General features: G+C 43.1%; 1 protein-coding gene across 1 annotated transcript in view; it reads right to left on the bottom strand.

Moving 5' to 3' along the window:
* The window catches only part of DEK (DEK proto-oncogene), a 302,150-nt gene that overhangs the window by 148,098 nt on the left and 128,537 nt on the right, over nt 1-25,515 (bottom strand). Inside the window, exon 4 of the mRNA XM_053715840.1 lies at nt 17,752-17,861. Within this exon, the coding sequence (XP_053571815.1) occupies nt 17,752-17,861 (110 nt within the window). The remainder of the gene's footprint in view (nt 1-17,751; nt 17,862-25,515) is intronic.

Consider the following 25,515-nt stretch of genomic DNA (forward strand, 5'->3'; position numbering starts at 1 on the left):
CTGGCCCCGTAGCGAGGAACCTTTGAGTTCTGACGAGACGCCATCAGATCCATATCTGGAATGCCCCATAGTTGAGTTAACTGGGCAAAGACCTCCGGGTGGAGTTCCCACTCCCCCGGATGGAAAGTCTGACGACTCAAATAATCCGCCTCCCAGTTGTCTACTCCTGGGATGTGAATTGCAGATAGATGGCAGGAGTGATCCTCCGCCCATTTGATGATCTTGGATACCTCTCTCATCGCCAAGGAACTCTTTGTTCCCCCCTGATGATTGATGTACGCTACAGTCGTCATGTCTGACTGAAATCTTATGAATCTGGCCTTCGCTAGTTTAGGCCAAGCCAGGAGCGCATTGAATATCGCTCTCAGTTCCAAAATGTTTATCGGGAGAAGAGACTCTTCCCGAGACCATAGACCCTGAGCTTTCAGGGAGTCCCAGACCGCGCCCCAGCCTAAGAGATTGGCGTCGGTCGTGACAATGACCCACTCTGGTCTGCGGAAACTCATTCCCTGAGACAGGTGATCCTGAATCAACCACCAGCGGAGTGAGTCTCTGGTTACCTGGTCTACTTGAATCTGGGGAGACAAGTCTGCATAATCCCCATTCCACTGTTTGAGCATGCACAGTTGTAATGGTCTTAGATGAATTCGAGCAAAAGGAACCACGTCCATTGCTGCAACCATTAATCCTATTACCTCCATGCACTGAGCTATGGAAGGCTGAGGAATAGATTGAAGAACTTGACAAGCGTTAAGAAGCTTTAACTTTCTGACCTCTGTCAGAAAAATCTTAATTTCTACAGAATCTATTATTGTTCCTAGAAAAGGAACCCTTGTGGACGGGGACAGGGAACTCTTTTCTATGTTCACCTTCCACCCGTGAGACATGAGAAAGGCTAAAACAATGTCTGTATGAGCCCTTGCTTTGGAAAGGGACGACGCTTGGATTAGAATGTCGTCTAGGTAAGGTGCTACAGCAATGCCCCTCGGCCTTAGAACGGCTAGAAAGGACCCTAGCACCTTTGTGAAAATTCTGGGAGCAGTGGCTAAACCGAATGGAAGAGCCACGAACTGGTAATGTTTGTCCAGAAAGGCGAACCTCAGGAGCTGATGATGATCTTTGTGGATAGGAATATGCACGTACGCATACTTTAAGTCCACGGTAGTCATATATTGACCCTCCTGGATTGTTGGTAAAATCGTCCGAATGGTTTCCATTTTGAATGATGGAACTCTGAGGAATTTGTTTAGAATTTTTAAATCCAGAATTGGCTGAAAGTTCCCTCTTTTTTGGGAACTACAAACAGGTTTGAGTAAAAACCCAGACCTTGTTCCGCTGATGGAACTGGGTGTATCACTCCCATCTTTAATAGGTCTCCTACGCAATGTAAGAATGCCTGTCTCTTTATCTGGTCTGAAGATAAGCGAGACATGTGGAACCTTCCCCTTGGAGGAAGTTCCTTGAACTCTAGAAGATACCCCTTAGAGACTATTTCTAGTGCCCAGGGATCCGGAACATCTCTTGCCCAAGCCTGAGCAAAGAGAGAAAATCTGCCCCCTACTAGATCCGGTCCCGGATCGGGGGCTACCCCTTCATGCTGTCTTGGTAGCAGCAGCAGGCTTCTTGGCCTGTTTACCCTTGTTCCAGCCTTGCAATGGTTTCCATGCTGGTTTAGGCTGGGAAGCGTTACCCTCTTGTCTAGAGGCTGCAGAGTTAGGAGCCGGTCCGTTCCTGAAATTGCGAAAGGAACGAAAATTAGATTTGTTCTTAGCCTTGAAAGGCCTATCCTGTGGGAGGGCATGGCCCTTTCCCCCAGTGATGTCTGAAATCATCTCCTTCAATTCTGGCCCGAAAAGGGTCTTACCTTTGAAAGGAATATTAAGCAATTTTGTTTTGGACGACACATCCGCCAACCAAGATTTTAGCCAAAGCGCCCTGCGCGCCACTATTGCAAAACCTGAATTTTTCGCCGCTAATTTTGCCAATTGAAAAGCGGCATCCAAAATAAAGGAATTAGCCAACTTTAGTGCGTGAATTCTATCCATGACTTCATCATATGGAGTCTCCTTTTGAAGCAAATTTTCTAGTTCCTTGAACCAAAAAGACGCCGCCGTGGTGACAGGAATAATGCACGAAATCGGTTGAAGAAGGAAACCTTGCTGAAGAAATATCTTTTTAAGCAATCCTTCCAATTTTTTATCCATAGGATCTTTGAAAGCACAACTGTCCTCAATAGAATAGTTGTGCGCTTGGCTAACGTTGAAACTGCCATCTCCACCTTAGGGACCGTTTGCCATGCGTCCCTTCTGGGGTCGACAATGGGGAACATTTTCTTAAATATAGGAGGGGGGACAAAAGGTACACCTGGCTTCTCCCACTCCTTAGTCACTATGTCCGCCACCCTCTTGGGTATCGGAAAGGCATCAGCGTGCACTGGGACCTCTAAGAATTTGCCCATTTTGCACAACTTCTCTGGAATCACCAAAGAATCACAATCATCAAGAGTAGCTAGCACCTCCTTAAGCAGGGCGCGGAGATGTTCTAGCTTAAATTTAAATGCCACAATATCAGGTTCTGCCTGCTGAGAAATTTTTCCTAAATCAGAATTTTCTCCCTCAGACAGACCCTCCCTCACTGCCAACTCAGATTGATGTGAGGGTATAACAGATAAATTATTGTCAGCGCCAACTTGCTCATCCTCTGTATTTAAAACTGAGCAATCACGCTTTCTGGGAAATGCTGGCAGTTTGGATAAAAGATTTGCTATAGAATTATCCGTTACTGCTGTTAATTGCTGCATAGTAAGCATTGGCGCGCTAGATGTACTAGGTATCGCCTGCGCGGGCAAAACTGATGTTGACACAGAAGGAGAGGATGATGAGCTATCCCCACTACCTTCATTTGAAGAATCATCTTGGGCAACCTTATTAAATGTGACAGTACTGTCCTTACTTTGTTTGGACGCCATGGCACAATTTGCACATACATTTAAAGGGGGAACCACTTTGGCTTCCATACACACAGAACATATGCTATCTGAAGGTACAGACATGTTAGACAGATTTAGGCAGGCTATTAATGCAATAAAAACGATTTTAAACAAAACCGTTACTGCCTCTTTAAATAATAAAAAGAGCACACTATTTTTGACTGTTCGAAAAACTATCAAAGAAACTTCCGATCTTTATGAAAATTACACCCTAGTGTCTGAAAGCCTTGAAAGTATTGCACCCCAAATTTTAAGTCTCTAACCCCAAAAATGAGCAAACCGGAGTAAAAAGTACAAATTACTGCTTTAACCACACTACAGTCCCTGCCACAGCTTTGCTGCAGCTTTTACCTTCCTTTAGGGGTTATTCTCCATAGTAATAAGCCTTTCTGAGTCCTTTTCACAGCTACAGGACCCTCTCACATGAAGCTGCATGCACTGCCTATGGAAGTAACTGCGCAACTGAGGCGCGAAAATGAGGCCTCCTTCTGCATACCAGAGTGAAGGGGCCTTTCTGACTAGATTAGGCGTCTAACCAACTGCCAGGCGCAATAAACGTTCCCAAAAGTGTTTAAAAGTTCACAAAACACTCCAAATGTCACATAAATATGATAAAAACAAATCAATTTAGCCCACAGAAGTGTCAACCAGTATAGAGCCCAATTTTATAAGCCTAATTCTGTTACCGAGTCTAAGAAAATGGCTTACCGATCCCATAAGGGAAAACTGACAGTCTTCTAGCATTACTATGTCTTGTTAGAAAATAGACTGGTCATACCTGAAGCAGATAAGTCTGCAAACTGCTCCCCCCAAATGAAGTTCTCTGGTTTCAACAGTCCTGCGTGGGAACAGCAATGGATTTTAGTTACTGGTGCTAAAATCATACTCTTAACAGAAATCTTCACTTTCTGTTGTAGAGTAAATAGTACAAACTGGCACTATTTTAAAATAAACTCTTGATAGAAGAAATAAAACTACAACTAACACCACATACTCTTTACCATCCCCGTGGAGATGCTACTTGTTCAGAGCGGCAAAGAGAATGACTGGGGGGCGGAGCCAGAGGGGGGGCTATATGGACAGCTCTTGCTGTGTGATCTCTTTGCCATTTCCTGTAGGGGAAGAGAATATCCCACAAGTAAGGATGAAGCCGTGGACCGGACACACCAATGTAGGAGAAAAAGACGTATGAGTGCTGCCAGCATGGCTGCAGAGGTTGAATGGGTGGGGGGGTCAGCCTGTCAGTGCTCAGACCATACGCCGCACACTGCATCGAATTGATCTGCATGGCTGTCATCCCAGAAGGAAGCCTCTTCCAAAGTTGATGCACAAGAAAGCCAGCAGTTTGCTGAAGACAAGCAGACTAAGGACATGGATTACTTGAATATAAACTTATTTAGTTCAGATGGTGTCAAGCGTCTGTGGCGGCAACCAGGTGAGAAGTACAAAGACAAGTGTGTCTTGCCGACAGTCAAGCATGGTGGTGTGGAGTGTCATGTCTGGGCCTGCATAAGTGCTGCTGGCACTGGGGAGCTACAGTTCATTTAGGGAACCATGAATGCCAACATGTACTGTGACATACTTAAGCCGAGCATGATCCCCTACCTTCGGAGACTGGGCTGCAGGGCAGTATTCCAACATAACCCCAAACACACCTCCAAGACAACCACTGCCTGCCTTGCTAAAGAAGCTGAGGGTAAAGGTGATGAACTGGCCAAGCATGTCTCCAGACCTAAACCATATTGATCATCTGTGGGGCATCCTCAAACGGAAGGTGGGGGAGCGCAAGGTCTTTAACATCCACCAGCTCCATGAGGTCGCCATGGAAGAGGACTCCAGTGGCAACCTGTGAAGCTCTGGTGAACTCCATGCCAAAGAGGGTTAAGGCAGTGCTGCAAAATAATGGTGGCCACACTGTCAGGATATCTGAGTATTAAATATATATGTGTATGTATATTTATATACACAAGGTGGTGGGATCAGGAACTCATTTTTGTTTGTGAAGCTGTCTGAGACAAACCCCCTCTCGTTCTGGAACACAGAGTTCAAGAACAAGGGAATTAATTTCAAAGACTTCCTGCCTAAGGTGTGAAGTTAAAACAGATCAGATCACAAGCCAGAAGGTCCCAATAATCCATTTCAAAAGGAGGCCTGGATAAAAAATTTATTTTCTTATCTAAAAAAAACCCAGTAGCTCCGTCTACAAGAACGAGAGAATATACAGGCTTGTTCAAAGGATACGAGTGACAAGTTTTGTGGGAAAGTGACCATTCACACTTCGATGCAAATTGGTGCTTGCTGTGTAAAATAAACATGTACTGAACCAACTAAATGCACATAGGACTTCCAAATTACCTACAGACATGGCCTAAGTGTATGCAAGATGTTAAGTGCCCCCTATTGTTAAATGCTTACCTGATAAATGTATTTCTCTTGTGGTGTATCCAGTCCACGGATTCATCCATTACTTGTGGGATATTCTCCTTCCCAACAGGAAGCTGCAAGAGGATCACCCACAGCAGAGCTGTCTATATAGCTCCTCCCCTAACTGCCACCTCCCAGTCATTCGACCGAAGACAAGCAAGAGAAAGGAGAAACTATAGGGTGCAGTGGTGACTGTAGTTTAAAAATTAAAAAACACCTGCCTTAAAATGACAGGGCGGGCCGTGGACTGGATACACCACAAGAGAAATAAATTTATCAGGTAAGCATAAATTTTGTTTTCTCTTGTAAGGTGTATCCAGTCCACGGATTCATCCATTACTTGTGGGATACCAATAACAAAGCTATAAGACACGGATGAAGGGAGGGACAAGGCAGGCGCTTAAACGGAAGGCACCACTGCCTGTAAGACCTTTCTCCCAAAAATAGCCTCCGAAGAAGCAAAAGTATCAAATTTGTAGATTTTAGAAAAAGCATGAAGCGAAGACCAAGTCGCCGCCTTACAAATCTGTTCAACAGAAGCCTCATTTTTAAAGGCCCATGTGGAAGCCACCGCTCTAGTGGAATGAGTTTTAATTCTTACAGGAGGCTGCTGGCCAGCAGTCTCATAAGCTAAGCGGATTATACTTCTTAACCAAAAAGAAAGAAGTTGCTGAAGCCTTTTCTCTGTCCAGAGTAGACAACAAACAATGCAGATGTTTGACGAAAATCTTTAGTAGCTTGTAAATAAAACTTTAAAGCATTAACCACGTCAAGATTGTGCAATAGACGTTCCTTCTTTGAAGAAGGATTAGGACACAGTAACGGAACAACAATCTCTTGATTGATAATCTTATTGGATACCACCTTAGGAAGAAACCCAGGTTTGGTACGCAAAACTACCTTATCTGCATGGAAGATCAGATAAGGGGAATTACACTGCAAGGCAGATAACTCTGAAACTCTTCGAGCCGAAGAGATAGCTACCAAGAACAGAACTTTCCAAGATAAAAGCTTGATATCTATGGAATGCAGAGGTTCAAACGGACCCCCTTGAAGAACTTTAAGAACTAAATTTAAACTCCATGGCGGAGCAACAGGTTTAAACACAGGCTTGATTCTAACTAAAGCCTGACAAAACGCCTGAACGTCTGGAACATCCGCCAGACGCTTGTGCAAAAGAATAGACAGAGCAGAAATCTATCCCTTTAAGGAACTAGCTGACAATCCCTTCTCCAATCCTTCTTGGAGAAAAGACAATATCCTGGGAATCCTGACTTTACTCCATGAGTAACCCTTGGATTCACACCAATGAAGATATTTACACCATATCTTATGATAGATTTTCCTGGTGACAGGCTTTCGAGCCTGAATTAAGGTATCAAAAACCGACTCGGAAAAACCACGTTTTGACAAAATCAAGCGTTCAATCTCCAAGCAGTCAGACGCAGAGAAATTAGATTTGGATGTTTGAAGGGACCTTGAAGTAGAAGGTCCTGCCTCAGCGGCAGAGTCCAAGGTGGAAAGGATGACATGTCAACCAGATCTGCGTACCAAGTCCTGCGTGGCCACGCAGGAGCTATCAAAATCATCGAAGCTCTCTCCTGCTTGATCTTGGTAATCAGATGAGGGAGCAGAGGAAACGGTGGAAACACATAAACCAGGTTGAAAGACCAAGGCGCTGCTAGAGCATCTATCAGCGTTGCCTTGGGATCCCTGGACCTGAATCCCGTAACAAGGAAGCTTGGCGTTCTGATGAGACGCCATGAGATCCAGTTCTGGTTTGCCCCAAAGTTGAATCAACTGTGCAAACACCTCCGGATGGAGTTCCCACTCCCCCGGATGAAAAGTCTGCCGACTTAGAAAATCCGCCTCCCAGTTCTCTACTCCTGGGATATGGATAGCTGATAGATGGCAAGAGTGAACCTCTGCCCATAGAATTATTTTTGAAACCTCCAACATTGCTATGGAACTCCTTGTTCCCCCTTGATGGTTGATGTAAGCTACAGTCGTGATGTTGTCCGACTGAAATCTGATGAACCTGACCGCAGCTAGCTGAGGCCAAGCCTGAAGAGCATTGAATATCGCTCTTAGTTCCAGAATGTTTATCGGAAGGAGTGTCTCTTCCTGAGTCCACAAGCCCTGAGCCTTCAGGGAGTTCCAGACTGCACCCCAGCCCAGAAGGCTGGCATCTGTCGTTACTATTGTCTAATCTGGCCTGCGGAAGGTCATACCCATGGACAGATGGACCCGGGATAACCACCAGAGAAGAGAATCCCTGGTCTCTTGATCCAGATTTAGTAGAGGGGACAAATCTGTGTAATCCCCATTCCACTGACTGAGCATGCAGAGTTGCAGCGGTCTGAGATGTAGGCGGGCAAATGGCACTATGTCCATTGCCGCTACCATTAAGTCTATTACTTCCATACACTGAGCCACTGAAGGGCGAGAAGTAGAATAAAGAACACAGCAGGAATTTAGAAGTTTTGACAACCTGGCCTCTGTCAGGTAAATCTTCATTTCTACAGAATCTATCAGAGTTGCTAGGAAGGAAACTCTTGTGAGAGGGGATAGAGAACTTTTTTCTTAGTTCACTTTCCACCCATGCGACCTCAGAAATGCCAGAACAATGTCCGTGTGAGACCTGGCAACTTGAAAAGTCGACGCCTGTATCAGAATGTCGTCTCAGTAAGGGGCTACTGCTATAGCCCGCTGCCATAGGACCGCTAGAAGGGACCCTAGAACCTTTATAAAGATTCTTGGTGCCATGGCCAACCCGAAGGGAAGAGCCACAAACTGGTAGTGCCTGTATTGACCCTCCTGGATCATAGGAAGGATGGTTCGAATAGTCTCCATCTTGAAGGATGGGACTCTGAGAAATTTGTTTAAGATCTTGAGATCTAAGATTGGTCTGAATGTTCCCTCTTTCTTGGGAACAACAAACAGATTTGAATAAAAGCCCTGTCCCTGTTCCTCCTGCGGAACTGGGTGGATCACACCCATAACTAGGAGGTCTTGAACACAATGTAAGAATGCTTCTCTCTCTATCTGGTTTGCAGATAAAAGTGAGAGATGAAATCTCCCTTTTGGGGGAGAGGTTTTGAATTCCAGAAGATAACCCTTGGACACAATTTCCGATGCCCAGGGATCCTGGACATCTCTTGCCCAAGCCTGGGCGAAGAGAGAGAGTCTGCCCCCTACTAGATCCGTTTCCGGATCGGGGGCTGCTCCTTCATGCTGTCTTAGAGTCAGCAGCAGGCTTCTTGGCCTGTTTCCCCTTGTTCCAAGCCTGGTTAGGTCTCCAAACCGGCTTAGACTGGGCAAAAGTTCCCTCTTGTTTTGTGTTAGAGGAAGTTGAAGCTGCGCCACTCTTGAAGTTTCGAAAGGGCCGAAAACTACACTGTATGGTCATTAATTTGTTGGACCTGTCTTGAGGAAGGGCGTGACCTTTTCCTCCAGTGATGTCAGAAATGATCTCCTTCAGTCCAGGCCCGAATAGGATCTGTCCTTTGAAGGGAATGTTGAGAAGTTTAGACTTTGAAGTCACGTCAGCTGACCAGGATTTAAGCCATAGCGCCCTACGCGCCTGAATAGCAAAACCTGAATTTTTAGCCGTTAGCTTGGTTAAATTAACAACGGCGTCAGAAACAAATGAATTGGCTAGCTTAAGGGCCCTAAGCTTTCCAATAATATCTTCCAACGGGGTTTCAACCTGTAGAGCCTCCTCTAGGGACTCAAACCAGAAAGCCGCGGCAGCAGTGACTGGGGCAATGCATGCAAGATGCTGGAGAATAAAACCTTGTTGAATAAAAAATTTCTTAAGGTAACCCTCTAATTTTTTATCCATTGGATCTAGAAAAGCACAGCTGTCCTCAACAGGGATAGTGGTACGCTTATCTAGAGTAGAAACTGCTCCCTCCACCTTAGGGACCGTCTGCCATAGGTCCCGTGTAGCAGCGTCTATAGGAAACATCTTTTTAAAAACAGGAGGGGGGAAGAGAACGGTACACCTGGTCTATCCCATTCCTTAGTAATAATTTCAGAAAACCTTTTAGGGATTGGAAAAACATCAGTTTAAGTAGGTACTGCATAGTATTTATCCAATCTACATAATTTCTCTGGGACTACAATAGTGTCAAAGTCGTCCAGAGTTGCTAAAACCTCCCTGAGCAATACGCGGAGGTGTTCAAGCTTAAATTTAAATGTAGACATATCAGAATCAGATTGAAGTATCTTCCCTGAATCAGAAAAATCACCCACAGATTGAAGCTCCCCTGCTTCAGCTTCATTATATTGTGAGGGTGTATCAGAGATAGCTACTAAAGAGTCAGAGAGCTCTGTATTTATTCTAGTCCCAGAGCTGTCTCGCTTTCCTTGCAATCCTGGCAGTTTAGATAATACCTCTGTAAGGGTATGATTCATAACTGCTGCCATGTCTTGCAAGGTATACGCAATGGGCGCGCTAGATGTACTTGGCGTCCCCTGAGCGGGATTTATAGGATCTGACACGTGGGGAGAGTTAGACGGCATAACTTCCTCGTCAATTTCTTCTGGTGATAAATTTTTTAAAGCCAGAATATGGTCTTTGTAATCTATAGTAAAATCAGTGCATTTGGTACACATTCTAAGAGGGGGTTCCACAATGTCTTCTAAACATAATGAACAATGAGTTTCCTCTATGCCAGACATGTTTAAACAGACTAGCAATGATACCAGCAAGCTTGGAAAACACTTTAATAACTGAACAAGCAAAAAATAAAAACTGTACTGTGCCTTTAAGAGAAAAAAACAGAAACTGCTAACAGTGAAAAAAGCAGTAAATCTTACGGAATTTTTACGGTGTGTATAATAGGCTGAAAGAGCATTGCACCCACTTGCAAATGGATGATTAACTCCTTAGTTTCAAAACCGGATCAAAAAAACGATAAACGTTTTTAAACAGTCACAACAAACTGCCACAGCTCTACTGTGGCCCTACCTGCCCATACAACGACTTTGGAAGGAACAAAAACCCCTTAGAGAGGTCCTATATGTTCAGGGGACTCCTTCAGGGAAGCTGATGTCTCAAGCTGCAAAAACTAATGGAAAATAGGCCCCTCCCAACCTGTACTCACAGTGAGAGGGCCTTAAAAAACTATCCCTAGGCAAAATCTAGTCAGCCATGTGGAAAAACTGGGCCCCAGAATAAAGTTTTATCACCAATATGAAAAACGTTTATACACCTCAAGCAAACGTGATATCTATTCAGTAATGTGAGTAAATAATAAAAATATTACCCTTTACAGCAAGCATGATACCAGTCGTTATTAAATCACTGTAATCAGGCTTACCTTAAATAAATCCGGTATTGTCAGCATTTTCTAGCTTATCATTTCTCTAGAAAAATTTAAACCTGCACATACCTCAGAGCAGGAGACCCTGCACGCTATTCCCCCAGCTTAAGTTACCCATCTCTTCAGTTATGTGTGAGAACAGCAATGGATCTTAGTTACAACCTGCTAAGATCATCAAAGACCACAGGCAGACTTCTTCAACTTTCTGCCTGAGGCTAAAATAGTACAACTCCGGTACCATTTGAAAATAACAAACTTGATTGAAGATAAACTACATTAATGCACCACATCTCTCTAGCTGCTTCCCTTGTCGAGAGCTGCAAGAGAATGACTGGGAGGTGGCAGTTAGGGGAGGAGCTATATAGACAGCTCTGCTGTGGGTGATTCTCTTGCAGCTTCCTGTTGGGAAGGAGAATATCCCACAAGTAATGGATGAATCCGTGGACTGGATACACCTTACAAGAGAAATAAGACATTGAAAACCGCAGATGCAGTGGTCAGTCAAGGAAACAGTGCAACTGATAAGACATCATTGCTTATTTCCCTTTACTATTAGAAGATGTCCAGCAATGCCATCAGCTCAGAACTGGCAGAAACTAGTGGGACCCTGGTACACACCCCTACTGCCTGGGAAAGACATTTTCAGAAGAGGTCTTTATGGAAGACCTGTGGCCAAAAAGCCATGTGTCCGATGTGTAAACAAGACCAAGCAACTCAACTATGCAGGAAAACAGGAACTGGGGTGCAGAAAATGACAGCATTTCTGGACTGACAAGTAAAAATTTGAAATGTTTGGTTGTAGCAGAAGGCAATTTCTTCACCGTAGGGATGGAGAGTGGTACAAGACTGTCTGAAGGCAACAGTGAAGCATGGTGGAGGTTCCTTGCAAGTTTTGTTCAGAATCAATTGTCTCAATGCTGAGAAATACAGGCAGGTACTTATCCATGATGCAGTACCATCAGGGAGGTATCTGATTGGCCATAAATGTATTCTTCAGTATGACAGCCGCAAAGATGCAGCCAAAGTCATTAACTATCTTCAGCAAAAAGAACTAGGAGTCCTGAAGTGATGGTAGGGCACCCATAGAGCTCTGATCTCAACATTGAGTCTGTATGGGATTACATGAAGAAAGAAGAAGATAGGCTGTCTAAATGCACAAAAAGGACTGTGTTAAATGTCCAAGAACTGTGCGCAAGAGTACCTAGAATTGATGCCGTTTTGAAGGCAAAGGGTGGTCACACCAAATATTGAATTGATTTTTCTTCTGTTTACTTACTTTGCAGCATTTTGTCAAATGGTAAAAAATAAATAACCATTTTGACTTTTCAAAGCATTGTTAAATTACAGTATTTTTTTACTACTGCCTAAAACTTTTGCACAGTAATGTGTGTACACATACAAATAACAGAATTTATGTTTACCTGATAAATTACTTTCTCCAACGGTGTGTCCGGTCCACGGCGTCATCCTTACTTGTGGGATATTCTCCTCCCCAACAGGAAATGGCAAAGAGCCCAGCAAAGCTGGTCACATGATCCCTCCTAGGCTCCGCCTACCCCAGTCATTCGACCGACGTTAAGGAGGAATATTTGCATAGGAGAAACCATATGGTACCGTGGTGACTGTAGTTAAAGAAAATAAATTATCAGACCTGATTAAAAAAACCAGGGCGGGCCGTGGACCGGACACACCGTTGGAGAAATTAATTTATCAGGTAAACATAAATTCTGTTTTCTCCAACATAGGTGTGTCCGGTCCACGGCGTCATCCTTACTTGTGGGAACCAATACCAAAACTTTCCAAGATAATAACTTAATATCAACGGAATGTAAGGGTTCAAACGGAACCCCCTGAAGAACTGAAAGAACCAAATTGAGACTCCAAGGAGGAGTCAAAGGTTTGTAAACAGGCTTAATTCTAACCAGAGCCTGAACAAAGGCTTGAACATCTGGCACAGCTGCCAGCTTTTTGTGAAGTAACACAGACAAGGCAGAAATCTGTCCCTTCAGGGAACTTGCAGATAATCCTTTTTCCAATCCTTCTTGAAGGAAGGATAGAATCCTAGGAATCTTAACCTTGTCCCAAGGGAATCCTTTAGATTCACACCAACAGATATATTTTTTCCAAATTTTGTGGTAAATCTTTCTAGTTACAGGCTTTCTGGCCTGAACCAGAGTATCGATAACAGAATCTGAGAACCCTCGCTTCGATAAGATCAAGCGTTCAATCTCCAAGCAGTCAGCTGGAGTGAAACCAGATTCGGATGTTCGAACGGACCCTGAACAAGGTGGTCTCGTCTCAAAGGTAGCTTCCAAGGTGGAGCCGATGACATATTCACCAGATCTGCATACCAAGTCCTGCGTGGCCACGCAGGAGCTATCAAGATCACCGACGCCCTCTCCTGATTGATCCTGGCTACCAGCCTGGGGATGAGAGGAAACGGCGGGAACACATAAGCTAGTTTGAAGGTCCAAGGTGCTACTAGTGCATCCACTAGAGCCGCCTTGGGATCCCTGGATCTGGACCCGTAGCAAGGAACTTTGAAGTTCTGACGAGAGGCCATCAGATCCATGTCTGGAATGCCCCACAGCTGAGTGACTTGGGCAAAGATTTCCGGATGGAGTTCCCACTCCCCCGGATGCAATGTCTGACGACTCAGAAAATACGCTTCCCAATTTTCCACTCCTGGGATGTGGATAGCAGACAGGTGGCAGGAGTGAGACTCCGCCCATAGAATGATTTTGGTCACTTCTTCCATCGCTAGGGAACTCCTTGTTCCCCCCTGATGGTTGATGTACGCAACAGTTGTCATGTTGTCTGATTGAAACCGTATGAACTTGGCCCTCGCTAGCTGAGGCCAAGCCTTGAGAGCATTGAATATCGCTCTCAGTTCCAGAATATTTATCGGTAGAAGAGATTCTTCCCGAGACCAAAGACCCTGAGCTTTCAGGGATCCCAAGACCGCGCCCCAGCCCATCAGACTGGCGTCGGTCGTGACAATGACCCACTCTGGTCTGCGGTCTGTCCATAATCTCCTCATAAGGAGGAGAATCACTATCGACCGCCTTTATCAGCTCATCGAACCAGAAACATGCGGCTGTAGCGACAGGGACAATGCATGAAATTGGTTGTAGAAGGTAACCCTGCTGAACAAACATTTTCTTAAGCAAACCTTCTAATTTTTTATCCATAGGATCTTTGAAAGCACAACTATCCTCTATGGGTATAGTGGTGCGTTTGTTTAAAGTGGAAACCGCTCCCTCGACCTTGGGGACTGTCTGCCATAAGTCCTTTCTGGGGTCGACCATAGGAAACAATTTTTTAAATATGGGGGGAGGGACGAAAGGAATACCGGGCCTTTCCCATTCTTTATTAACAATGTCCGCCACCCGCTTGGGTATAGGAAAAGCTTCTGGGAGCCCCGGCACCTCTAGGAACTTGTCCATTTTACATAGTTTCTCTGGGATGACCAACTTGTCACAATCATCCAGAGTGGATAATACCTCCTTAAGCAGAATGCGGAGATGTTCCAACTTAAATTTAAATGCAATCACATCAGGTTCAGCTTGTTGAGAAATGTTCCCTGAATCAGTAATTTCTCCCTCAGACAAAACCTCCCTGGCCCCATCAGACTGGGTTAGGGGCCCTTCAGAAATATTATCAGCGTCGTCATGCTCTTCAGTATCTAAAACAGAGCAATCGCGCTTACGCTGATAAGTGTTCAGTTTGGCTAAAATGTTTTTGACAGAATTATCCATTACAGCCGTTAATTGTTGCATAGTAAGGAGTATTGGCGCGCTAGATGTACTAGGGGCCTCCTGAGTGGGCAAGACTCGTGTAGACGAAGGAGGGAATGATGCAGTACCATGCTTACTCCCCTCACTTGAGGAATCATCTTGGGCATCATTGTCATTGTCACATAAATCACATTTATTTAAATGAATAGGAATTCTGGCTTCCCCACATTCAGAACACAGTCTATCTGGTAGTTCAGACATGTTAAACAGGCATAAACTTGATAACAAAGTACAAAAAACGTTTTAAAATAAAACCGTTACTGTCACTTTAAATTTTAAACTGAACACACTTTATTACTGCAATTGCGAAAAAACATGAAGGAATTGTTCAAAATTCACCAAATTTTCACCACAGTGTCTTAAAGCCTTAAAAGTATTGCACACCAAATTTGGAAGCTTTAACCCTTAAAATAACGGAACCGGAGCCGTTTTGAACTTTAACCCCTTTACAGTCCCTGGTATCTGCTTTGCTGAGACCCAACCAAGCCCAAAGGGGAATACGATACCAAATGACGCCTTCAGAAAGCCTTTTCTAAGTATCAGAGCTCCTCTCACATGCGACTGCATGCCATGCCTCTCAAAAACAAGTGCGCCACACCGGCGCGAAAATGAGGCTCTGCCTATGCTTTGGGAAAGCCCCTAAGAATAAGGTGTCTAAAACAGTGCCTGCCGATATTATTATATCAAAATACCCAGATAAAATGATTCCTCAAGGCTAAATATGTGTTATAATGAATCGATTTAGCCCAGAAAAAGTCTACAGTCTTAATAAGCCCTTGTGAAGCCCTTATTTACGATCGTAATAAACATGGCTTACCGGATCCCATAGGGAAAATGACAGCTTCCAGCATTACATCGTCTTGTTAGAATGTGTCATACCTCAAGCAGCAAGAGACTGCTCACTGTTCCCCCAACTGAAGTTAATTGCTCTCAACAGTCCTGTGTGGAACAGCCATGGATTTTAGTGACGGTTGCTAAAATCATTTTCCTCATACAAACAGAAATCTTCATCTCTTTTCTGTTTCTGAGTAAATAGTACATGCCAGCACTATTTCAAAATAAACTCTTGATTGAATAATAAAAACTACAGTTAAACACTAAAAAACTCTAAGCCATCTCCGTGGAGATGTTGCCTGTACAACGGCAAAGAGAATGACTGGGGTAGGCGGAGCCTAGGAGGGATCATGTGACCAGCTTTGCTGGGCTCTTTGCCATTTCCTGTTGGGGAGGAGAATATCCCACAAGTAAGGATGACGCCGTGGACCGGACACACCTATGTTGGAGAAATATATGTTTTATGTTATGTAATACATAATGTATGAATTCAAATTGTAGAGTAACACTTTAGATAGCAAATTATCTGTGAACCTCCTAGTCTGACAAAAGCAGTACACATACTGTGCACGGTTTTCGGAGACAGTTATGTCACGCGTAACGTCACTGAAACTTACTGTGCTTGCACTCCTACAATCCTGAATCTGCTTTCTACCAAATGCACAGCAGAGTGCAGCTATCATATATGGGAAACCCGTGGGGGAGTTCGCATGAGAGGAATCAATGGCAGATTGTAAGGGGTTAACTGTTTTTCACCTTAAAAACTTCATGGGAGCACACTGATATATTGCACAATTGTGTTTCAAGTTATTTTATGGCCCTTAACCCCTTAGTGACCAGACCACTTTTCCATTACATTTCTGCAGTGTTTGTGTTTAGCTGTAATTTTCCTCTTACTCATTTACTGTACCCACACATACCGTTTTTCTCGCCATTAAATGGACTTTTTAAAGAGACCATTATTTTCATCATATCTTATAATTTACTATAAAAAAAAAATTATAAAATGTGATTAAAAAAAATGGAGGGAAAAACACACGTTTTCTAACTTTGACCCCCAAAATCTGTTACACATCTACAACCACCAAAAACAACCATACTAAATAGTTACTAAATTTTGTCCTGAGTTTAGAAATACCCATTGTTTACATGTTCTTTGCAAGTTATAGGGAAATAAATACAAGTAGCACTTTGCTATTTCCAAACCATTCCCCCCCCCCAAAATTAGCGATAGTTACGTTGCAACACTGATATCTGAATATCCCTTGGCATGTATATTTTTTTTTAGTAGACAGCCCTAAGTATTGATCTAGGCCCATTTTGGTATATTTCATGCCACCATTTCACCGCCAAATGCAATCAAATAAAAAAATCGCTAACTATATCACAAACTTTAGGTTTCTCACTGAAATTATTTGCAAACAGCTTGTGCAAATATGGCACAAATGGTTGTAAATGCTTTTCTGGGATCCCCTTTCGTCAAAAATAGTAGACATATGGCTTTGGTGTTGCTTTTTGGTAATTAGGTCGCTAAATGCCGCTGTGCACAACATTTGTATTATGCCCAGCAGTAAAGGGGTTAATTAGGTAGCTTGTATGGTTAATTTTAGCTTTAGTGTAGATATCAGTCTCCCACCTGACACATCCCCACCCCCTGATCCATCCCTGACTCCTCACAAACAGCTCTTCCCTCCCCCATCCCACAACTGTCACCGCCATCTTAAGTACTGGCAGATTTTTTTAAAATATATAGTTTCTGCAGTGTAGGCTCCCCCTAACCTCCACGATCTCTCCCAAAGAGCTCTCTTAAACCCCCCCCCCCTTCCAGTACCTAAAATGGCCACAAATAGGAAGCTGCCTGCCAGAACACAATTTAACAAATTTGCTGTTTTTATAATTTTTATTTTACCCCATTTTTTCCATATTGTAGCTGCCCCCCCTCAATAACCTACCGCCCCTGCCAGTTCCCATTCCAAACAAATATTTCGCCCCTCCGTCTCACTTAGGCACAGGGTACGTAGTTGGTCGTTAATGGGTTAATATACCACTGGGTGCTGAACACATCTGGTAAGTCGCCAAACAGCTTGCGCCCAGTAGTGTATTGCTGCTGCTGAGAATTGCACATACGCTTTCCAACAAAGGAAAACAATAGAACAAAGTAAATTTAGTAACAGAAGTGAATTTAAAAGCCCTTAAAATTGCATGCTATATCTGAATCAAGGTTTTAGACGTTTCTATCCCTTTAGAAAAGTGAGGGGGCATATATACAACTACACCTTTCTAATTTATAATAAAATCAGCAGAAACCACATCACGAATGACGATTTTTTTTAGATGTTTGCAGTGCCTCCCTAACAGACATAAGATACGTTCTTACCGTGCCCACTCTGTTAAAAAGCAGCCTGTGTAAAAGTCGGAGTTCCTCACATTTTTTCTTCTTTATGAAGTACTGAATACGCTCAATATCGTACAGCTTCTGTCCTTTACCTAACAGAGAAAAAGGGACTTTAGCAAGGAATGCCTAAAAGATTCAATGATATTGATAGAAAAGCATGTTTTATGCATTTGTAGTAGAAAATGTTGGTACGTTCGACAGGCAAAATAATTAATGCACATTTGCTTTAAATCTCAGAAAATGAAATAGGAGAAAGTGTGTGTATGGCCACATTGGATAATGCTGTTTTTTAATTACAGCATATAAAATTTCACACAGAACAAATTAAAAACGAGCAATTCTGATTCGTTAAAGATTTCTGGAACTCACCGCATTAATCAGTTTTACTGCCTGCCTGTACGTAACAGTGCTGTGCACATAAAAGCTATAATGCAGTTTAAATCTAACCTACAGAAGGCTCAATTATGAAACAAAAAATGAATGTGCCAACCAAGTAACAAAAATAATGAATGACTAAGAAGCTTTGACTTATGTAATAAGTATTTGTACAGATGTCTTGGCATAAAGCTTTTACTTCTTGTTGCTTTCCATTTCTATTCTATCTTTCAATATTAAAAGAAAAGTTAAAAACGTACCATTGTATACAAAACTAAGTGATTGATCCTGTATGTTCACCAATTTTTTATGGCAAGATAGGAGGCTTCATTTTTTGCATTAATCTTTACAGACTTCCAAACAGCAGCAAAGAAAACATAGTAACAAAACTACATCCAATCAGAAGATAGCAGATAATATAAGCACACAAGCACGTGAAATAACTTCCTATTTGCTGTCTTCCAGACAGCAGGTGATGTATCTCAGGCTTATTTAATCTTTACAATAAAAATTGTATGCTATTTTCATAAAATGCCTTAATCGTTTAATCTTTATTTCCATTAGCCTTAAAGGCTATTTCATATGATTTCTTTTAGGTTTTAATTTATTTTGAACTTTTCCAATCTTAAATGAATACATTTTCTGTTTCTATTTTCCTTTTGTAGGGTTTATTACCAAATCTTCCTTAACTTTTCGTTGGTGGCTTAGTGGGTGCAGCAACATTCTGTTTAGTGATTGCTGCTGCACTGGTTTCTCCACCAGAGCTCCGGATCCTAGCACCACTGGTTAGTGCACATGACTAAATCCAGCACTCCGGATCATCTCTCGGAACCGCTAAGGGGATTTTGGAGCCAAGCGTTCTAAGAAATACAGCTTGTGCTCCAACAGCCGTTGCAGGCCGCTTCCCCTTAGTCCGTGAGCTCTCTAGGCCTTCCGCTAGCCCTTCAGTCAGATCCTTTACCAGACGCGCTTCAGGCCACAAACTTTTTGCGGCATGATGTGCGCACTGCTGCGTTAGAAGTAATGGTTGGTGGTATAGTGTTGTAGGCCTCTCTTTGGCCGGATCACGTGGTTCTTCATAATCTGGTTTCTCTCCTTCCTCTGGCAGATGCGGGGCAAGGTGCGCAAGCTGCGGGTTGCTAGATTTTCTAGAAAAACAAAATTTATGCTTACCTGATAAATTTCTCTCTTTTGCGATGTACCGAGTCCACGGATTCATCCCAACTTGTGGGATATTGTCCTTCCTGACAGGAAGTAGCAAAGAGGACCACCACAGCAGAGCTGTCTATACAGCTCCCCCCTTAACTCCACCCCTTAGTCATTCGACCGAAGGCCAAGGAAAAAAGGAGAAACTATAAGGTGCAGAGGTGACTGAAGTTTACGTAAAAAAATACTATCTGTCTTGAATAGACAAAGTGGGCCGTGGACTCTGTACATCGCAAAAGAAAGAAATTTATCAGGTAAGCATAAATTTTGTTTTCTTTTGCATGATGTACTGAGTCCACAGATTCATCCTAACTTGTGGGATACCAATACCAAAGCTTTAGGACACGGATAAAGGGAGGGACAAGACAGGAACCTAAACGAAAGGCACCACTGCTTGCAAAACCTTTCTCCCAAAAATAGCCTCCGAAGAAGCAAAAGTATCAAATTTATAAAATTTTGAAAAGGTATGAAGCGACGACCAAGTCGCAGCCTTACAAATCTGTTCAACAGAAGCATCATTTTAAAAAGCCCATGTGGAAGCTATCGCTCTAGTAGAATGAGCTGTAATCCTTTCAGGAGGCTGCTGTCCAGCAGTCTCATAAGCCAAACGGATGATGCTTTTCAGCCAAAAGGAAAGAGAAGTCGCCATAGCCTTTTGACCCCTACGCTTTCCAGAATAGACAAAGATGTTTGACGAAAATCTTTGGTTGCCTTCAAAAAAAAATTCAAAGCACAAACCACGTCCAAGTTGTGCAACAGACGTTCCTTCTTACAAGGATTAGGACACAGAGAAGGAACAACAATTTCTTGATTGATATTCCTGTTACTAACAACCTTAGGTAGGAACCCAGGCTTGGTACGCAAAACCACCTTATCAGCATGGAACACAAAATAAGGAGAGTCACACTGTAATGCAGATAGTTCAGAAACTCTTCGAACTAAATTTAGACTCCATGGCGGAGTAATAAGTTTAAACACAGGCTTAATTCTAACTAAAGCCTGACAAAAAGCCCGAACGTCTGGAACATCTGCCAGACGCTTGTGCAACAAAATAGACAGAGCAGATATCTGTCCCTTTAGGGAACAAGCTGATAATCCTTTCTCCAATCCCTCTTGGAGAAAAGACAAAATCCTAGGAATCCTGATTTTACTCCAGGAGAAGCCTTTGGATTTGCACCAAAAAAGATATTTACGCCATATCTTATGATAAATTTTCCAGGTGACAGGCTTTCGAGCCTGAATCAAGGTATTTATGACTGACTCAGAGAAACCCTGCTTTGATAGAATCAAGCGTTCAATCTCCAAGCAGTCAGTTGCAGAGAAATTAGATTTGGATGCTTGAATGGACCTTGAATCAGAAGTTCCTGTCTCAATGGCAGAGACCATGGTGGAAGGGATGACATGTCCACCAGGTCTGCATACCAAGTCCTGAGTGGCCACGCAGGCGCCATCAAAATCACAGATGCTCTCTCCTGTTTGAATCTGGCAATCAGACGTGGAAGGAGAGGGAAAGGTAGAAACACATAAGCCAGGTTGAACGACCAGAGTACTGCTAGAGCATCAGTACAGCCTGAGGATCCCTTGACCTGGAGCCATAACGAGGAAGTTTGGCGTTCTGACGAGACGCCATCAGATCCAACTCTGGTGTGCCCCATAGCCGAACCAGCTGAGCAAACACCTCCAGATGGAGTTCCTACTCCCCCGGATGAAAAGTCTGACGACTTAGAAAATCTGCCTCCCAGTTCTCCACACCTGGGATATAGATCGCTGACAGATGGCAAGAGTGAGCCTCTGCCCATTGGATTATCCTTGAGACCTCTATCATCTCTAAGGAACTCTTTGTTCTGCCCTGATTATTGATATAAGCCACAGTTGTGATGTTGTCCGACTGAAACCTGATGAATCTGGCTGAAGCCAGCTGAGGCCATGCCTGGAGAGCATTGAATATCGCTCTTAATTCCAGAATATTTATCGGTAGGAGAGCTTCCTCCCGAGTACACAAACCCTGAGCTTTCAGGGAATTCCAGACTGCACCCCAGCCCAGAAGAATGGCGTCTGTCGACACTATAACCCATTCTGGCCTGCGGAAACACATTCCCTGGGACAGATGATCCTGTGACAACCACCAAAGAAGAGAGTCTCTCTGGTCTCTTGATCCAGATTTATCTGAGGAGATAAATCCACATAATCCCCATTCCACTGATTGAGCATGCATAGTTGCAGTGGTCGGAGATGCAAGCGAGCAAACGGAACTGTGTCCATTGCCGCTACCATTAGTCCGATTACCTCCATACACTGAGCCACTGACGGCCGAGGAATGGAATGAAGAGCTCGGCAGGTGGACAAATATTTGATTTCCTGACTGTCAGAAATATTTTCATGTCCACCGAGTCTATCAGAGTCTCTAGAAATGAAACTCTTGTGAGGGGGGAAAGAGAATCCTTTTTTTTACGTTCACTTTTCACCCGTGAGACCTTAGAAAGGCCAACACTAAGTCTGTGTGAGACTTGGCTAGTTGGAAGGACGACGCTTGAATTAGAATGTTGTCTAGGTAAGGCGCCTCTGCTATGCCCCGTGGCCTTAGAACCGCCAGAAGGGACCCTAGCACCTTCGTGAAGATTTGCAGCGCCGTGGCCAACCCGAAAGGAAGAGCAACAAACTGATAATGCTTGTCCAGAAAGGCGAACCTGAGGAACTGGTGATGATCTTTGTGGATAGGAATGTGCAGATACGCATCCTTTAAGTCCAGAGTGGTCATATATTGACCCTCCTGGATCAATGGTAAGATAGTCCGAATGGTCTCCATCTTGAAAGATGGAACTCTTAGGAATTGGTTTAGGATCTTGAGATCCAGAATTGGTCTGAAGGTTCCCTCCTTTTTTGGAACTATAAACAGATTGGAGTAGAACCCCTGCCCCTGTTCTGCTTTTGGAACTGGGCAGATCACTCCCATGGTAAAAAGGTCTTCTACACAGCTTACGAACGCCTCTCTTTTTGTCGGGTTTACAGACAATTGAGAAAGATGGAACCTCCCCCTTGGAGGGGAATCCTTGAAATCTAGAAGGTATCCCTGGGTTACAATTTCTACTGCCCAGGAATCCTGAACGTCTCTTGCCCAGGCCTGAGCAAAGAGAGAGAGTCTGCCCCCTACTAGATCCGGTCACGGATCGGGGGCTACCCCTTCATGCTGACTTAGTGGCAGCAGCAGGCTTTTTGGCCCGTTTACCCTTGTTCCAAGCCTGATTAGGTCTCCAGGTTGGCTTGGATTGAGCAAAGTTCCCCTCTTGCTTTGCAGCAGGGGAAGAGGTAGAGGGACCACTCGAAGTTTCGAAAGGAACGAAAATTATTTTGTTTGGTCCTTGTGTTATTTGACTTATCCTGAGGGAGAGTATGACCCTTCCCCTCCAGTAATGTCTGAAATGATCTCTTTCAATGCAGGCCCGAATAGGGTCTTACCTTTGAAAGGGATAGACAAAAGCTTAGATTTAGATGACACATCAGCTGACCAGGACTTAAGCCATAACGCTCTACGCGCTAAAATGGCAAAACCTGAATTCTTAGCCGCTAATTTAGCAAGATGAAAAGCGGCGTCTGTAATAAAAGAATTAGCCAACTTAATCATCTAGTGGGGTCTCCATCTGAAGAGCCTCTTCTAGAGCCTCAAACCAAAAGGCAGCTGCAGTGGTTACAGGAACAATGCATGCTATAGGTTGAAGAAGAAAACCTTGATGAACAAAAATTTTCTTTAGGAGACCCTCTAATTTTTTATCCATAGGATCAATGAAAGCACAACTGTCTTCAATAGGTATAGTTGTACACTTAGCCAGGGTAGAAATAGCTCCCTCCACCTTAGGGACCGTCTGCCATGAGTCCTTTATGGTGTCAGAAATGGGAAACATTTTCTTAAAAACAGGAGGGGGAGAGAACGGAATACCTGGTTTATCCCACTCCTTAGTAACAATGTCAGAAATCCTCTTAGGGACCGGAAAAACATCAGTGTAAACAGCAACCTCTAAATATTTGTCCATTTTACACAATTTCTCTGGAACTACAATAGGGTCACAATCATCCAGAGTAGCTAAAACCTCCCTGAGCAATAAGCGGAGGTGCTCTAGCTTAAATTTAAATGCCGTCATATCTGAATCTGTCTGAGGGAACATCTTTCCTGAATCAGAAATCTCTCCCTCAGACAGCAAATCCCTCATCCCTACTTCAGAACATTGTGAGGGAATATCGAATACGGCTACTAAAGCGTCAGAAGGCTCAGCATTTGTTCTTAACCCAGAGCTACTGCGCTTCCCTTGCAACCCAGGCAGCTTAGATAAAACCTCTGTGAGGGTAGTATTCATAACTAAAGCCATATCTTGCAAGGTGAAAGAATTAGACGCACTAGAAGTACTTTGCGTTGCTTGTGCGGGCGTTACTTGTTGTGACACTTGGGGAGAACTAGATGGCAAAACCTGATTTCCTTCTGTCCGAGAATCATCTAATGCCAAACTTTTATAAGTCAAAATATGCTGTTTGCAATTTATAGACATATCAGTACAAGTGGGACACATTCTAAGAGGGGGTTCCACAATGGCTTCTAAACCAATTGAACAATGAGTTTCCTCAGTGTCAGACATGTTTAACAGACTAGTAATAAGGCAAGCAAGCTTGGAAAACACTTTAATGAAAAAAACAATTTGCAAAAACGGTACTGTGCCTTTAAAAAAAAAAAAAAAAAAAAAAGGCATACACAAACTGCAAAACAGGTTAAAATTGCTTCAATTTTTCTGAAATTTTAACAGTGTACCCACTAAGCTTTACAAGGATTGCACCACAAGTTAATAAGCAATAAACCCCCAAATGAAAAAAACGGATTGAAATATGTCTAAAACCGGTTAAAACCCCCTAAAGCACCTTGCCACAGCTCTGATGTGGCCCTACCTGCCCTTAGGAAGCGATAATATGGGGTTTAAAGCTCCAATTAGTCCCTCAGAAGACTCTCAGGACCTCAGGAGAAGTTGCTTGCTGCTTGTAAATGTAGACCCTGCCCACCTCACTCGATGTTGCTGGGGCCTACACAAAACTAACAAACCCTGTCTGAAAGCAATGTGGGTTATAAACAACCCCAAAGAACCCTCAAGCAAATGTCCCATAAAACAGAAAACGTTACTCCCAGACACAAAAACGTTTGTCCCAAATTCACATAAACTGAGTGCCCACAAAAAATTAACCCTTTATGCAAGCTAGTAAAAACCTCAGATAACACTAGGATTACTGCTTACCCTTCCCCTAATGGGGACACTGTCAGCCTTTCTGAGTTAACACAGTCTCTGCAGAAAATATGACTGAACATACCTCATTGCTGTATAGCAAGAAACCGTTAGTCACACTGAAGTTTTCCTGTACTCCTCAGCTCATGTGGGAACAGCAGTGGACCTTAGTTACAAATGCTAAGAGCATCATCCTCCAGGCAGAAATCTTCATCTATGTCCTGCCTGAGAGTAAATAGTACAACACTGGTACCATTTAAAAATAACAAACACTTGATTGAAGATAAAATAAAACTAACAGTTTAACACCTCTTCTCTTTACTCTTCCTGCTTAGAGCCAGCAAAGAGAATGACTGGGGGGTGGAGTTAAGGGGGAGCTATATAGACAGCTCTGCTGTGGTGCACTCTTTGCTACTTCCTGTCAGGAAGGACAATATCCCACAAGTTAGGATGAATCCGTGGACTCGGTACATCATGCAAAAGAAATTCTCAATTTCTTAATAAAGGTTTAATTATTCAAACAGATTTTATTAACAGTATAATTGTGCAACATAAGCGGTATGATGCACTATCCTGCATACTAGTAAGATGCCATTATGCATCTTATATAAATTATGGTAACTTATTTTCAATATAAATATATTTTTACACTCTGCTTAATTTTCACCAATATTAAAGTGTATGGTCCCATTTTCTAATTTTATAGTGCACTTTAGAAGTGTATCATTCCTTTTAGATATTAAATCAGTAGCTGAAGCTCTGACCTTTATGTTTTATAAATGCAAGAGAGTCTATATAGTATAGCCGTGTGGGCTAAACATGTGTTTAAATTATTATTCATCTTTTATAGTAGATATTTGCGTGTATGTGTAAGGATACATCATTAATCCTTTTTTGGACTGCATGC

The sequence above is a fragment of the Bombina bombina genome, chromosome 5 (assembly GCF_027579735.1).
Source record: "Bombina bombina isolate aBomBom1 chromosome 5, aBomBom1.pri, whole genome shotgun sequence".
Lineage (NCBI taxonomy): Eukaryota > Metazoa > Chordata > Amphibia > Anura > Bombinatoridae > Bombina > Bombina bombina.